Genomic DNA, 17,020 nt, shown 5'->3' with positions numbered 1-17,020 from the left:
AAATCTTGGTTGAATGTTTCCTGCTGAATGGAAGTTCACTTTACATGTACATTGTTGTTTACCTACACGCCGTTCCATTGCCACTTATTTAGTAGTAGGCCATAGGCCATTCACAGAACAAGTAAACAACTAAAACATATTAGGGCAGATACAACATCAGGTCAAAATCCAAAATGCTTAAAACTACAATATATTCAAAGAATATTATTTAAAATGCATTTGAATTCATTTAAAAATATACTGCTTCCATATTTAAATGAATAATTATGATATGAAAATTAAAACAGCTAAAAGACCGTTAAAACAAGGCGTCCCCCAAACAGTCAACACGTTGTCAGAAATGAATTTTGCATGAATTTTCGATGCTGCCAAAGCAAGGAGAGAGACCTTGTGAGTTATGGTGGGATCTGTATCAGACAAAAGATAGAAAATATTCTCTGTAACAGCGTTACAGTAGAGATAAGACAAAATAAAATCCAGAAAATTAGACCTTGGTTCAGAGTATAAAGGGCAGGACAGCAAATAATGTGGTAGATCTTCAGTCTCTGGAGTATTTCCCTACACAGGAGAATGAAGATGTCTCTTGGACTTTGCTCCCACACAAAAGAAGCTCCACTATAGGCTACAGTTCTTTCCATACCTCCATCAGTGTTTTTTAAAAAAACTTCCCAAGCACCAATTTACCTTTGTCAGCCATGATAATTTTTTCACATTGTACTTCCTTTGTCTTCGGTGCTCCATTAAGTGTTTGCATCATTCTATCAGCATAACAATCATTGCCAACTCTATTTTTACAGAGTTCCATGTAAGCTATATTATTTCTCCTTTGGGAGGAAAAACATACATATTAAAACAACAACAAAACATGTGTACATCGCAACTTCCACTTGATGGGTTGGATCCAAGATGGTCATTCCACCAGCAGAAAAGATACTGCTGTTGGAACATGACTTCTCCATCCTCTCCTCCACCCTGCAGTTCCCTGTGCACCCTCCAAATTTGCCCCAGACGGTCCCCCAACCCTGGAATCCCATTTACCTGGAAGTATGCCCCACTGAATTTAATAGGACTTCCCTCTGAGTAGACATGAATAGGATTGCCTTGTGAAGCACTTTGGAATTATTTAGAGGAAGACCTGAAGGTCACCTTTCTCTGACAAAATGTTGAAAATGCTGCAGTGCAGTTACACAACCTTTAGGCAATAATGTGGATTGCCTCCTGACACAGCAAATTCTAAGATTCTCCCTGCAGTGTGCTAACAATGTAATCCAAGCTTTGATCAACTGCTCTATTGCCTTTCAGGTTAACAGGACCAAGGGCTGTAACAGTCACAACTCACCTCCAAGTAAATGTGATTAGGATCAGTGGATAAAAGTGCTTTTCTTTACCACTAGCTGGTCTGTGAAAGCAACCAACGTACTTGGAGGTGACAATGTTTTTAGGTGTGCCATGAAATAGCATGCTATCAGAGAGGCGCACCCTAAATCCTCGCGGTCTTTGGGAACACAGGAAGCTGCCTTATATTGAATCAGACCATTGGCCCTTCTAGCTTAGTATTGTCACTGGCAGTAGCTCTCTGGGCTTTCAGATAGGGCATGAGAGACCTTTCCTGCCATACCTGGAGATGCTGAGGACTGAACCTGGTACCTTCTGCCTATAACCTAGCACTGAGCTACGGCCCTCCCCCAGTTTTGGAGTTGGCTTGTAGCCCGACTTTCATGTACTGACTGCCCACAGTCTAAGAACTTAACCACTGTGTACTCTTTAGAATGGATAGCAGTATTCCTAGGGCATATCTCCAGCATTCAGAAACTGTTGAAAAGGTGAGGAATAATTTCCATCCCCCTTTTTTAACAGTGGTACCATTTGTGAGGATAGAGTGGAGTAAACCAGTTCTGGGGCTGAATCTACCTCTTTTGTCACTCCTGCCTGTTCTACAAAGTGCCACCACCCTCTACCCTGCCCTGTAGCATGCATGCCTCTTTAAGACTTAGGGGCATTTTGCACATTATGCAGGGGCAAATTCAGATTTGCCACGAACAGCCAAACCAGAAGTGATACAGATCTGTGATCAGAAATCCTAATGTTTCATTATTATTTTTTTTCCTTCAAAGTTGCTGCAGGAGACAATTGGATTGGGATGACATTGCAGGGGGAGAGGACTTGAATTGAATATGTTCTTTACTGGGACAAAAGCAACTAGGTGGGTGGATTTAGATCAGGGAAACAGGGAGAAAAGGTTAATCCCCCTCCCCAAGTGCTGTGGTCTCAATTAAATTCTCTTTCCTCCTCCCCAGGCTGCTTTCTTAAATAAAGGAAGACCATTATAGGTCTTCCACCCCTTGCCTTATTTGGTCCTGCAAATGCATACTCAGAAAGGAGTGGCCAGTCACAGCTCTCTGATGTGTACAAGCATGTGTACGAGTGTATGAGCATGTGTTTGTTGTACTCACTTTTTACACTGTCCACCTAAAAAGCATGTAATATGGTGACTCAGAACTACTAGCCTAATACAGTTGTAATCCTAAACTATGATTTAGTGTTATATGCACAAGCCTTGGTCTTGTGACTCTCCCTCCCCGCTCTTCCCACAGTGTGGCCATGAAGAGATTGGAAGGTTTTACTACTGACAGAAATCTGAACTGTCATTAATCTTAATGAAGTTTGATTGAAACGAGAGAGCTTTATAAACCAAGGTTTGAAGTTGGCTTGTTTCAGTAAATCATAGTGAAGACTAACCATAGTTTGTTCAAGTTCAGAAATAATGTTAATCTGCAATTACTTGAAAATGGAAGTGAAATCTTTCAAACCCTTCCTCGTGGCTCCACCAGAGGAGAAGGGCATTCAAGCCCATGGCTTGAGCGATTAATGCTAAACCACACTTTAGCGTTGCATCCAAACACAGCCACCTTGTTGTTAGGAAACATCTAGCAGAAGATGGAGAGGCTATGCAGAACAAAAGCCAGCAAAGAAAGCAATTGTGAAGCTATAAGTTATGTTTGATTAAAAAATTACGGATGAGAGCCCAGTTTACATAAACAGCAGTTTTGGTGGTCTCTTGAACCTCAAACCACATGTAAACTGCTCCATGTTAGCAAGCTGTTTGTGCACAGTGGGTTCATCCATAACACTTTTAAAGGATTTCTAAAATATCACCCTCTTTGTTAAACTTTGCCCTGTGTGAGCCACTGGCCACTCCCTCAGTTGTCACAACTTTGCTACCTGCCCCACTTCCCTCCTTAATGCACGACATACTTTGTCGTCGTGGCTTTTAATTTCACTTATTTATTAATTAAATGTATATACCACCCAATTGGAAGATGTCCTTGGGGCGGTTTACAATCATGGAAAAAACCCAAACAGCTATATAATAACAACCAAAACATTAAAAATAATTTTAAAAATATTAAAGAGCCAGCAGTGAAGTTAATAATCAGAGCAACAGATTAAAGATTAAACACCTTCTGGAAGAGGAAGGTCTTAATCTGGTGTCAAAACATGCAGTGAAGATGCCAGGTCGATGTCCCTGGCAGATCTCACCATTGCTAGCAATGGTTTTTGCTGGTTTGCAGAATGAAAATCACTTGATTAATGTCACTATACATAACTAGTTTGCCATGTACAGCAGCTTCCACATATTATGGGTTTCAAGTAGCTACCGCATCACTGTATGGATCAGCCTTCAGACTACACCATTATGCCACAGATTTCTTTTAATAATGTATTTGCTTTATAATAAACCCCAAGCACCTAAAATCAAAGCCTCAGTGCCCTGACACAGGTCACAGAGCTGCTGGTGAGCAGTCTACATTTAAAATTAATGCATTTCAAATTCTTACAGCAAGCTCCTATACATGTTTACTCAGAAATAAGTTCCACTGTGTGTTCAGTATGGCTTGCTCCTTAGTAAGTGTGTTTAGGACTGCAGACTCGACATTTCCCTTTCCAGAGGAAATGGGTAGAACCTCTATAGTCTCAGAGCTCTAGTGGTTTGGCTGGATTTTTTGCTAAATTAATCAACAACATATTGACCCTTATTTTAACTTCCAGAAACAAGGACAAGATTTCATAGTGAAGTACATTTGGGATCTGTAGTCTTAATACCATGAGGAAAGTCATCTCAAATTCCATTGAAAAGCTAAAGCTGGAGACCCAATAGATAGGCCAATTACATAGGAATTATGCCTACCTCACGCAGTCAGCTTCCTCAGACTCAGTGGATACCATGAGAGTTGGCATGTCAAACAACCAAATTGTTTCTGTCTCTGTGAGGAAAATATCCACACGCTTTTCTAGGTCTCGTTTTGTCAGTTGTTCTGGCACCTCCTCTCGCCTGACCTGAACGTCTGCCAAATTAGTACACCATGTGAAAGAATGAAATCATGTTTTGTGCTGAAGTAATTAAGAAACCATAGGTAGAGCATTACAGCAGTGGTTTGAAGCAGCGGTCACCAGAGCATTACAGGGCACAAGGGGGTGCCTGGCTAGCACCAACTCACATTCCCTCTCCCTACATTGTCTCAGTAACATCCTGTAAAAGAAACGCAGCACCTGATATTGTCATATGCCTCCTGCAAGCAGCAGCCAATGAACTGGAGCAGAGGCACGGCATGCCAAAGGCTACAATGTGACATTAAGCATTTCTTTTATTGAATATTACTGGAGAAGTATATGGGGAAGATGCAGGTCAGCTATAACCATGTGATCCCATTACATGTAGCCAGGTCCTGAGAAGTTACTGACTTTGAATATTTTAGGATATCACAGGAACATGATGAGAGGATTCAAGTTTATTGCATAGGAGTAAGTTTACTCTACCTGTAAAGCTAGCAATTGTTTCTCGTCTAGACCCGGGTTCTACAATTTCTTCTGCCAATGATTCAGTAGAAGTGGTTGACTTTGTAATACTGCCACTGCCATAAGTCCTGTGTTTAAGACAAAAAGCATGTATTGCAAGTAAAACAACAAGGAATGCCAAAGCAGAATACCAACAAAATTTTAAAACAATAAAAATAAGAACATTAAAAACAGTAAAACACTAGAATGTTAAAACAGCTACATAATTTAAAAGCCTAGATTAAAAATATGTGTCTTCACGCCCTTTCTAAAAGCCAGGAGAGTGGGGGCCAATTCCACAGCTTGGGAGTGACACAGGAGATAACCTTTTCATGCATGTCTGACATATGGGCCTCAAAAGGGCCTCTCCTGCATACCTTAATATCTGGGCAGGTTCATAATGAGACAGGTAGTCTCTTAGATAGCGAGGTCCTAAGCCATTTAGAACTTTAAAGTGGAGTGCGCAAGTGTGGGAGGTCTGGGGGAAAAGAAGCTAATTTTGACCTTTGGGTGCTCAGTAGCGGCTACAGATGCCTCCCCCCATTTTTTTTTTTTTTACTGAATTCAGGGGGTGACAGGAATGGCACCAGGGGGCAGTGAGAGCTGCATGTGGCCCACTGCTGCTTTAAAGGTTGAAACCAACACCTTGAATTGAGTGCGGAAAGCAACTGGCAAACGGTGCAGGTTTTTAAGACAGGTGTGATATTGTCCTAATGGCTTGCACCGGTAAGCAGTCTGGCCGCTACATTTTGTGCCAACTGTAGCTTCCAGACATTTTTCAAAGGTAGCCTCATGTAGAATGAACTGCAATAGTCTAAGCATGATGTAGCACGGCCGAATTATTTCTTATACTTCTTATAAAAAAAACCTTTAAAGAACTCCATGGACATTTTTAAATAAGAAGCTGAAATCTCTTATAACTCAGTTTGCTATTTCCCCCACTGCACAACTTTATCAAGAGCTGCAGAATACTAAACATGAGCTTAATAATATTCTTTCATAGTAGGCAGAATTTGCTCTGACTTGTCTACGACAGAAATTTTGTGAAAATGGTGAACATCCTAGTAAGATCCTTGCACATTGTCTTAAACAGCATCAACATCAAAATGTCATTTCAGCTATTAAGGATGAGAGTGGCAAAGTATATACTTCTCCTATAGACATAAACTCACAATTTTTAAAGTTTTTTTCTGATCTTTACAGTACTGGTAGCAAGATATCAGAGCAAGACATGGATGCTTTTTTTTTCTCAGATAAATCTCCATGTTTAGATTCTTCACAACAACAGCTTCTTTTAGTTCCTCTGCGTTTAGAGGAAATTATGAATGCAATTATGAAAATGAACACTGGGAAATCACTCGGTCCAGATGGATTCTCAATGGAGTGGTATAAAACATTCTCCAGTTTTTTTAGCTCCAAAGCTTCACTGGCTCTATAACCATATTTTCAAGGCGGGCTCCCTCTCTTCACCATTAAATGACGCTTACATTACTGTGATTCCTAAGCCTGGCAAGGATCATACCTATCGACCTATATCATTAATTAATGTAGATATCGAAATATTAACAGCAATCTTGGCAGATAGATTGCAACAAGTTATGGCCGCACTGGTTATACCAGACTAGGTGGGATTTATTAAAAATAGACAGGGGGCTGATAATCTTAGATTAGTAGTTGATTTAGTCTCTTTAAACTCTGAAAGAACTGACCAAGCGGCCATCATTTCCCTGGATGCAGAAAAGGCCTTTGACAAAATTCACTGGAAATTTATATTTACCACATTGACTAATTTTGGTTTTTCTATAGAATTTTTGAAATGGGTTAAACTTTTATATTCATTTCCAAGAGCAAGAGTAATGACTAATGGTTTATTTTCGGTTTGTTTGCTTTTTACCTGGGTGGGGTACTAGACAAGGTTGCTCACTTTCCCCATTGATGTTCAACTTACGTTTGGAACCTCTGGTGTGTGCTATTAGACAAAATAGTAGTGCTCATGGATTTGTCCATTTTGGCTTAGAATTTAAAATTAGCCTTTATGCTGATGATCTTTTGTTGTTTATCTCGAAACTCCACTTGTTAGTTCCAGCTTTGATGTAATTGGTTAATACATTTGGTGAATTGTCTGGTTATTCAGTGAATTCATCAAAGTTGGAAATAATGCCGATTGGAGATAGGGTATATTCTAGTGTATTAGCCAATTGGCAATTTTGACGGTGCCCAGAGTCTATTACTTAAAAAGGTAAAGGTAAAGGCGTCCCCAACCAGTTGTGTCCGACTCTAGGGTGCGGTGCTCATCCCCGTTTCTAAGCTGAAGAGCCAGCGCTATCTGAAGACGCTTCCGTGGTCATGTGGCCGGCATGACTGAACACCGAGGTGCACGGAGCGCTGTTACCTTTCCCGCCGAGGCAGTACCTATTTATCTACTTGCAATTTCTTGCTTACTTGGGAATAATTCTCTCTAGAGATATATCTCAAATGATTAGGTTAAATATAAATAAGTTGATTTCACAAGATATAGATAGATGGGCATCTTTAAAGTTGAGTTTATGGGGTAAGGTTAAAACGATTAGGATGAATACTATACCTCAAATTATTTATGTTATACATGGGATCCCCATACCTATACCTGGCAAATATTTTCAAAAACTTAATCCTTTGTTTTGAAAAATTTTATGGGGTTCCTTTCCACCAGGAATATCTTTGAAAAGGATGCAGCTTCCAGTTAATGAAGGTGGGTTCAGTTTTCCAGGTTTTGCTACATATCATCATGCTTACTTGCTGACCTGTACTAAATTTTGGTCTTTTCCACTCAGATTTGATTTTCCACCTTGGTCAGTGTTGGAATCTTCTTGTCTGGATCCTTGTTCTAAATGGATGGCATTAGGTTCTCAGCATATTAAGGCAGATAGAGCTCCTCCCACAATCTTGGCAGTTAGAGATGTGTGGCGTATAATGTCATGCCAATTACAGTTTGATCCATTCTCCCATGCTAAATTGACTTTATGGGGAAATCCAGATTTAAGAATTGGAAAGAAAATGTTTTTGTGGCGGACCTGGAAAGATAAAATTATCTTTACCCTGGATCAATTATTGGGTGTTGATGATGAGTTTTTGTTATTTTCAACTTTATGAGATGAATTTGATTTGCCTGCTACAGAGAAATGGCAGTATTTGCAATTGAAACATTTGTTAGAATCTAGATTTGGTCCCACTGCTTTTACTGCTTCGGAGTCTCCTTTGCTACTGGAAACACTTATTGAAGCTGACCAGATATATCGACCTACGATTCATGTTTATACATATTTATTATCCATGAATAAATATGATACTCGTGGTCTACAACAGGAATGGAACAGGGAATTGGAATGTCCTATTTTGTCTAATCAATGGACCACCATTTTGGTGTCTGTATTGGATATCTCTATGGAACTTCGGTTACGCCTTATTCAGCAAAAACTTTTGTCTCGGGTCTATTGGATGCCACATTATCTCTTTAATAAAGGTTTGTCAAACTTGGCTAATTGTTGAAGGTGTAATGCAGTTAATGCTTCTCTTATCCATATGTTTTGGAAATGCCCAATAGTTGCCTCCTTTTGGGAGAAAGTTATCATACAAATCAATTTCATATTGGAAAGCTCTTTAATATTTACTGACATATACGTTCTCTTAAATTACTTACCTGCTTTTTGGAATCTAACACATGGTCAGCGTAAATGGATCTTTCACACCCTTTTGGTTGCTAAAAGACTGATACTATGATACTGGAAGGATAAAAGCTCAGCGCCTACAGTGCAATGGATTGAAGACTTAACAACGCTAGCAACATTTGAAAAAGTGGTATATAGGTGTAACTTGCAAATGGACTTATATTTGGATATCTGGTCTGCTTTTACTGGAGTTTATGTATAATCTATTCTTTCTCTCTCTCTCTCTTTCTTCCTAGAATATTGTAATATTTGAAACTGAGGATCTTAGAATATGTTGTTATGTTTTTAATTTTTTTGGTTTTGTTATGTTTTTGTCTGTTTTATTTTGTTAAAACTCACAATAAAAAATTATTTTAAAAAAGCATGATGCAGCAAAAGTATAGATAACTGTTGTCAAGTCAGACCAACTCATGTAGGGTTGCAGCTAGCACACCAAGTGTAATTGTGCAAATGGACTCCGTGCCACTGCCACCACCTGAAGATCCAGGGAAAGCATAGGATCAAGGAGCATCCCAAGCTACTGACCTGATCTTGCAGAGGGAACTCTATTCCTTCCAGATCACCAATCCCTGAGCCAGGCTTTCTACCGATCAACAACACCACTGTCTTGTCTGGGTTTAACCTCATCTTGTTCATCCTCATCCAGCCCATTACCAAACCCAGGCAATATTCAAGGGTTATGACTGCTTCCTTGGCACTAGGCAACAAAGGGCAATAGAGCTGGGCATTATCAGCACTTTGGAGGCAGCTTACTCCCAGCCCAAAATGACTCCTTCCAGCGGTTTTGTGTAAATGTTAGATAACATGCCAGACAAGATGAAACCCTCTGGGACATCAAGGCTCAATAGCCATGGAATTGAACAGTAATCCCCCAGCACCACCTGCTGGATCTGGCCTGACAAAAAGGGCCTAAACCACTGCAAAACAGCAAATGCCAATTAATACATTCCCACAGCAGTTCAGATGCCAAGCAGTTTTCAGTTGTAAAACAAACCCCTCTTCTCGAGGAACCACATGGCTGCAGAAATGTTTGAGCTAATTCAAACATAGAAAAGGCATATAGTACAGCTTACATGGGATTGTATCACCACAGAATTCAGATGGGGGCTCATGTGTTTGAATGCTTTGTACATTAAAGCCTTGACAATTTGATGGATCCAGCTTTAACTGTAGTGGTGCATGCTGCAGCTTGCACCATCATATTGTTTTTTAAAAACAGATCTCATGATCCTTTTAAAGTGTTTCTAGCTTCCATAAGACACTGATAGTAATTCAGCCTTTAAAACTGGAGCCATCCTTTGGTATGAACTTGCCTAGTCAAAAGCCTCTGTGGCAAGAATCAAGCCCACATTATGGAAAATCTACTAAAAATGCTTCTAGAATTGTCATCCTGTTCAAATTCACATTATATTCTAACAGGGACAGCGTTCAACAATATCTCTTGTTCTACTTCTTCTCATGATACATGTGAAATGGGGACACCAGAATAAAAATACAACTGGGACCAGATAAATTATCCATGGCATATCAGAATCACCTACATACGTGCCACAAACATACAATGATATCCACCAAATGCTATTTCTAGCACATTTGAACATTATGTGCATTGCCGTTCTATTGGGCAGGGGTGAGCAACTTGTGGCCCTAAAGATGTTTGGGCCTACAGCTCCCATCAGCCTAGCCAGCATAGCCAGTGGTGAGGGTTGATGGGAGTTGTTGGCCCAAACATCTGGAAGTCCACAAGTTATCCACCCCTGCTATAGGGGGCCCATACAGTTTTGTCCAGCCAGGTTTTATAGGATGCTATGTCATACCTGGAGAATGGGCCTGCTAAACTAATACTGGCTCCAGATGCTTGTTGTAGAGAGAGGGAAGACAAGAACTCATTTTGAGTCACCCCAGCAAAATCTTGAGCTGATAAGATTTTGCTTTGTCTGTGCATGGCACCACTTGGTTCTGGGCGATAAAGTGGATGAGGTGTCACATCTTTTCCAAACTCATCAAAAACCTGTAGACACAATAAAACAACAAAATAAGAGTATATGGCCCACCCCACCTGCACTCCTGCTCCCTCTACAGTTCTAGAAACCGAGATACATGCAGCTAAATTTATTGAGACTGACAGAGCAATCTTATGCATGTCTAGTGAGAAGTAATTCCGATGGAGTGTAAAAGGGCTTACTCCCAAGTAGGTATAGGATTACAGCCTATCCTATCCACATTTACTTGGGAATACATCCAACTGAATGCAATGGGACATATGTCATCGTTTTCAGCCATGGCACTCTCTTCCTGGAACCAATTTCTTCTGGATGTCTCCAAGAGTCCATTTGTGGTGACTTTCAGGAGGTAAGTAAATATGTTTCTTTTTAAATGTTGTCAGGCCTTAATAGATGCTTAGGGCAGTTCTTCATATATATATATATATAGAGAGAGAGAGAGAGAGAGAGAGAAAGAGAGAGAGACAGAGAGAGTAAGCAGTCATCTAGGCCATCAGCTGAGAGTCTGTAATATGAAGATTAAACAAACGGACATGCATAAGATCAACTACACAGTCCTATAAGGGCATAATTATAACCTACATGACTTAAAAAAGGAATAATAATGTTCCTCGAGGGACAATTAACATATGAACCTTAATATGTGTCACAGACTGGAAAGTGGACTTACTCTCAAGAAAGAGACCATTGACCACATTCATTGCTGTTATTCAGCAGACTGATCAGAAAGAGTCAGAAACTCATTTGGGAAAGTGGGGGAACTCCCTTTTATTGCTTGGTTCTTTCAGATAGACTTTTAGGGTGCAGTTTCACTTAGGGTGGCCACTTGTGTATTCCAAAAAAAGAGATTTATCACCAAAAAACAGGACAAAAAAGACACCTATTTGCATAAAAATGTTATCACCAAAAAACAGGACAAAAAAGACACCTATTTGCATAAAAATTTACACTATGTTTATATATAGTTGTTTTGCTGTTGTGCCTCTTTGCACCAACCTCTCTCTCTCTCTCTCTCTCTCTGTCTCTGCAAATTTAGAAATAATTATTATAAGTTAAATAGAGATACAGTGCATCTCACCAATGAGGGGAAGACTGTGACCGGGTGATCTGTGTGCCTGCTGTTGATGGGCAACTTCAAGGCCTGGCTCTTCATTCTGATTATTCTTTCTCTTTAAACTTGACTTGGACTGGGCAGTCCTCTGGCAGTCCTTCTAACAGAGGACTGTCCTCTGCAGAAGAAGACATCTGGTCCCCCTCGCACTCCCTCTTTCAGGGTATTTTAAGCGGGGAGGGGCAGATGACACAATCTTCCATTTGTAGCCCCCCTATGGTGGTCCACCACTTCTTCCATCTTTTTTCTTACCAGAAAAAAATCTGTTAAGGCACAATCCTATGCATGTTTAGACAGAAAAAGGCCTACAATGGCTGGCTGGGGAATGCTGGGAGTTGTAGGACTTTTTTCTGTCTAAACATGCATAGGATTTTTCTGCCCTTAAGGCAGAGAAGATGGAATAGCTCCACAATGCATTTCAATCACTGCAGTAGGAGCCCTCTGTCTGGAAGCACCCCTAGGCCAGTTGCTTTCCATCACCAGAACTAAGGATATTTGAAGACGTGATGCTGAACGTTCATTTGTGTGGTGCAAACAGCTTGAGGAAATGGTATTGCATCATGGCTGTGGAGAAAATACACAAAGCACAAGAACATTCTTATCCTATGGCAAGTAACGATTGTTGTAAGGTTTATGTAATATTTTCCTTCCCCCTATAAAATGAACAAATGGCTCAGCCAACATGTGAAATCAAGAGCCATTTGACGTGCCCTGATTCAGTTATGGATTGAACCTATGAATCTGCCTTATACTCAGCCAGACTATTTACCCATCTAGCCCAGTAATGTCTACTTCAGACTTCCCCAAACTGGTGCCCTCCAGCTATGTTTGACCACAACTTCCACCATTCCCCAGCTGGCCATATTATAATCCAACACATCTGGAGGGTACCAGGATGGGGAAGGCTGTGCACTCTAAGAAGCAGCAGCTTTCCAGGGTCTCAGGCAGGGGCCTAACCTTATCCATGTCACTGGGGTGCTGCCAGAGATTGAATCTGGGACCTTCCACATGCAAAACACACTATCACTGCCCTTCCCTATCTATGTATTTATACTGTGCCTTCCATGTGCAAGGCACTACACAAAGCACAGGAAAACAGGTATCTGCCCCAAAGGGCTTACAATCTATAATTCAACAGGTGGGAGATAACAGAGGAAGGGAGAGAAATGGAGGTAGGGGAGAACAGGGGAAGAACATGTCATTATTTCAATCTGCAGAGGTTAGCCATGTGAATCTATGGCAGCAAAAACAATCAAGAGTCTTGTGCCATGTTAAAGACTAACATGTTTATTCTGCCATCAGCTTTGGGGGATTACAGCCTGCATCTGATGAAGTGGGCTATAGTCCATCCATGGTGGCTTCTCATTACGTGCAAACTGAGCCACTGGACAGGTTCGCATGATCACCTCAGCCCGCCATGGGCTGTTTTAGGGTTGTAGGTGGTTTGTTAACCATTGCATGTCACGACAAGCTGGGATTGCAGCTTGAATAGTCAAAATGGCCAAATGCCCACACTGCAGCCCACCATGGCTTAAATAAGCCACGGCGGGCTGCTTGATAGTGTGAACTGGCCTGTAGACATACCCCATTTTAAGAAGAAGATTGGTCTTAGTAGGTCTGCCTCCTCTGTGAAATTTGTGTAGACAATTTCTGGCATCTCCAGTATGCTTTTGTCACCTGTATAGTTCTCCAGTGAAACTATGTTCATTATGCTAATGTCACTCCATTACCTGGACAAGAGGTTTGCTGCTTGCTAGGGAACCCTTGTCCACAGACTTTGCCTCTGAAGTCATCATGATGCTCCTGCGAGCCAGTGATCCAACTTTGCTGGCTAGCATAGTGCTAGTGACACTCATTCGTCTACCCGAAGCTGTAGATGATAACTTCTTCATGGTATTTTGCTCTTTCATGGTCCTGGTTTAACAAAACAAGAGGTAAGATTGTGTAGCAGATTAGTAGCTTTAAAATGGAGCCATTTTAATGTGTCAGTTTTCATTAACAAATTTCTATTATTAATTTCTATCATTCCCAAAATACTTGGACAGAAAGGCAATGCGATAGTTCTTGTCAGTAACTGACACAGTGTATTAAGGGATTCACCCACAGAATGTGTGACAGTTCAGACGTTGTGGCTCTCCAGATCTTTTGGCCTGCAACTCCCATCATCCCTCACAACTGGCTATGATGGCTAGGGCTGCTGGGAGTTGCAGGCCCTAACATCTGGAGGGCTTTAAGTCTCCCACCCCTGTTAGAGGAAGACTGCCTAACCTGAGAGAAAGGAATGATATTTGGTGGCAGTTGTTTCACACTGACCTTAACTATAGCTATCTCTAAACTGTCTTATTGTATGGATTCACCCACAAAGCAATACCATGTTTTTAAAAGTACCAAGACTGTGGTAGTTATGGGAACCGGTATGAGTACCCTGGTCATCTCACATTAGCTATGATGTGTAACAGAAGGCATACATGCCATATCTAGCATACCAAGCCTTCTTCAGATTGTCAACTCTTGCTGCTGATCTACAGTTGCTCAGCTGTCAACACTCCAGGAAAAAAAGGGAAGCAGGATAATGGTGGGCCAGATATAGCCCACAGGCTTTATGTTAATCTGTGCTATTGTGATACTTTTGCCAGCAAACTCAGTTGGTGGCTAAGAATTCAATAATAATTATTCACTATAATTCAACAATCCCTTGTTTATAAAGTGGGGAAAATAGCAACCTACTTCACAGAGTTATTGTGTGAATAAATTAAATGAGGAAGCAAGTTAACCATTCTGATAATGTCATCGGGGGTGGGGGAGACCCCACCATCCTACCTTTCATAAGTTTAGACTTTTGGTAGGTAGTTGCATGAAAAGCATTTGTGATGGGGATGGGGGAGACAAGGGCAGTACATCACCACTTATTTAGAGTGCTTCCAGATGAGGCTTTTATTGTGCAATCACCCTTCCTCATTCACAGAATTTTATAGGGTTCCAGACACCACCATCTTCTATTTGTAATCCTGTTGTGTTTTGCCACTGCAGCTTCTGTCTTTTTTCTTACTACAGAAAATCCACTAAGCAGAAAAAGAATAGCTGTACAATGCCTTTTGATTGGTAGAGCTATGAGGTCTAGGATTCTATATTCTTACCCTCATTGTTTACAAAAAAGGATAAGATGATTGTTGGAAAGCAGGTTATGGAGTGTCCCCATTTGAATATAATGCTAAATTATGGTTTAGCATTATGTGAACGAGCCTTGGGCTGGTCAGCTCCTCTTCTGGAATGGCTGTGAGGAGGAGGTCAGAACCTTTCCTTTTTGTTTTAACTAACCACAGTTGAGCATTATGTCCAAACTCAGAAAAACTGTAGTTAATCTTAACTATGATTTATTGAAACAACAACTTCAAATAGTGTTTATAAAATTGGCTTGTTTCAGTTAACTGTAAATTAATCAGAGTTTAGGGTTTGGATATAATACTGGACTGTAGTTAATTGAAAATGGAAGTGAAACCCTTCAATCTCTTCTGTGTGACTGTACTGGAGGAGAGGGAACGGGGCAAGGCATGATCCCAAAGTTTATGCACGTAACACTAAACCATAGTTTAGCGTTTCATCTGAACCAGGACAATGTTTCAAAGAGGATGGTAAATATGATGTTGTGGAGGTTTTAGAGAGATTAAAAAGATGGGAAAGTTGGGGACTAACTACAAATCCTGTGAGAGGATGTTGGTTTTAGCCAGGCAATGGATAGTAAGGTATAGGCACTTCCCTATGTAAGAAGCACATTGGGAGGATGGAGTGTTTGGATTTGATGTTGGAGAAATCTAGTCCAGTCAAAAAGGAGGAATGGACAAGGCTTTTGCTGTTAGTTTTTTTTTTTCTGTAAGGAGTTTAAATGTTCTGCATTGTATGACAATGTAGGCTCTGTTTTTACGTTACAGCCTGCAGTGACAAGAGGAGAGGAGACCTCTAGGTGCACAAAAAGTTACAATTTATTAGGCCCTTCCCTACAGCCTGCAATAAGCCTTCAGGATAGAGTAAAATCAAAACACTAATGATAACAAAATTATTTATAATAAATTTACATTATTTATTAGGCATTTTATTTTAGGTGTAACATTTTTAAAAACTAAAATAAAAATAGGTATGATTGGTGACTTCACTAGCTATATTTTTGAAGAATGTTTTAGGTATCCTATACGTTTATCACATAGGTATATGCTCTTGCGTCTTGGCCCAGTTCTCTGGTACATACTGCATATGGCCAGCTACATCATCCCCTTATTTTAAAATTAAAGGTTTTAGGGCAGGATGACAAATGGAAACACCACATTTGGGTGAAACTGAAATTCAGAGCTTCCTCACTCATCCCAGCTCCCAGCAGAGAGAGCATTTACCCAAAGGTAGAGGGGTATATGGGAAGGGAACCTTAGCTACTATGGCTTAAAACAACCTTCCCCAACCTGGTGACCTTCAGATGTGTTGGGCTACAATTCCCAGCATCCCTCAGCTGGCTGGGGAATGCTGTGAATTGTCGTCCAACACAACTGAAGGGCACCAGGTTGGGGAAAACTGGCATAGAATCTATGCCTTCTCCCTACCACCACACCCACCCAATCTCTCTGGTGAAATCTCACTCCCTTTTCTCATTTTGAGTCAGGAAGGTTTATTTTTAGTAGTACCCCAAAAATTCAGGAGAGGAAAAAAAAAACTTCATTGCAAAATAACGAATTGGAGTTGCCGTCCTTTCCACCTTTCGTGTTATGCCCAACAGCCCATCCCTTTCCTGACCCAGCCTTTGCTACTTGTACAGCAACACAATGGCACTTACACACTGATAACGATGCTCTGCCTCTTCAACCTGCTGTTCTGGAGAGAAGGGGGCACACCACTGTCCGACATGGTCAAATTGTAGTATCTGTCACTTGGTAGGATGGCAAGGAGAAGACCTGAGTCCTCTGAAGCAGCAGAAGCAGCAGCAGCGAGTCCAGATGATAACACAGCGAAGTGCTAATGGGACCCCTTTAGTGTCTGGGCCACTGGAATGCTCTGCTTCAAAAGCTGAGCACCGAAGGAGAAATTCACTCCAGCAGCGCTTGCTTCGCTCAACAGCTGCTGCTGAAACAAGAAGCTGTTTACATGGTAACCATGGCAGCTACCTCTTCAGCATACAGCCATGTGATTGGCTGACAATGACACATACACACACACACGCACGCACACACACAAATATACATTAGATGAAAAGATAGCCTGGAGTATTTCTTGCTGGGGAAATACTAGTTGCATTTCCTTGCCACTAATCTGTTCAGTTCAAGAGATTTTATTGCCATGGTCAGTTACAAATTATGTGGATGCTGCCACTGGTCCCCCAC

The 17,020-nt window shown here is 40.9% G+C and overlaps 1 protein-coding gene across 1 annotated transcript in view; it reads right to left on the bottom strand.

Annotated features, from left to right (window-relative positions):
• The window catches only part of DNAI4 (dynein axonemal intermediate chain 4), a 38,923-nt gene extending 22,366 nt beyond the window's left edge, over window positions 1-16,557 (bottom strand). The window contains exons 1-6 of the mRNA XM_084848245.1: window positions 16,477-16,557; window positions 13,388-13,571; window positions 10,361-10,554; window positions 4,819-4,925; window positions 4,190-4,346; window positions 685-824 (exon numbers count right to left, since the gene is read on the bottom strand). Of these exons, the coding sequence (XP_084704371.1) occupies window positions 685-824; window positions 4,190-4,346; window positions 4,819-4,925; window positions 10,361-10,554; window positions 13,388-13,571; window positions 16,477-16,547 (853 nt within the window). The 5' untranslated portion in view covers window positions 16,548-16,557. The remainder of the gene's footprint in view (window positions 1-684; window positions 825-4,189; window positions 4,347-4,818; window positions 4,926-10,360; window positions 10,555-13,387; window positions 13,572-16,476) is intronic.
• Between the last annotated feature and the right edge of the window lie 463 nt (window positions 16,558-17,020).

The sequence above is a fragment of the Heloderma suspectum genome, chromosome 4, assembly GCF_057233095.1.
Source record: "Heloderma suspectum isolate Gila_16-S chromosome 4, 16-S_ref, whole genome shotgun sequence".
Classification (NCBI taxonomy): Eukaryota; Metazoa; Chordata; class Lepidosauria; order Squamata; family Helodermatidae; genus Heloderma; species Heloderma suspectum.
The sequence above is the reverse complement of the archived record's forward strand: the minus strand, read 5'-3'. Positions and strand labels throughout refer to the sequence as shown.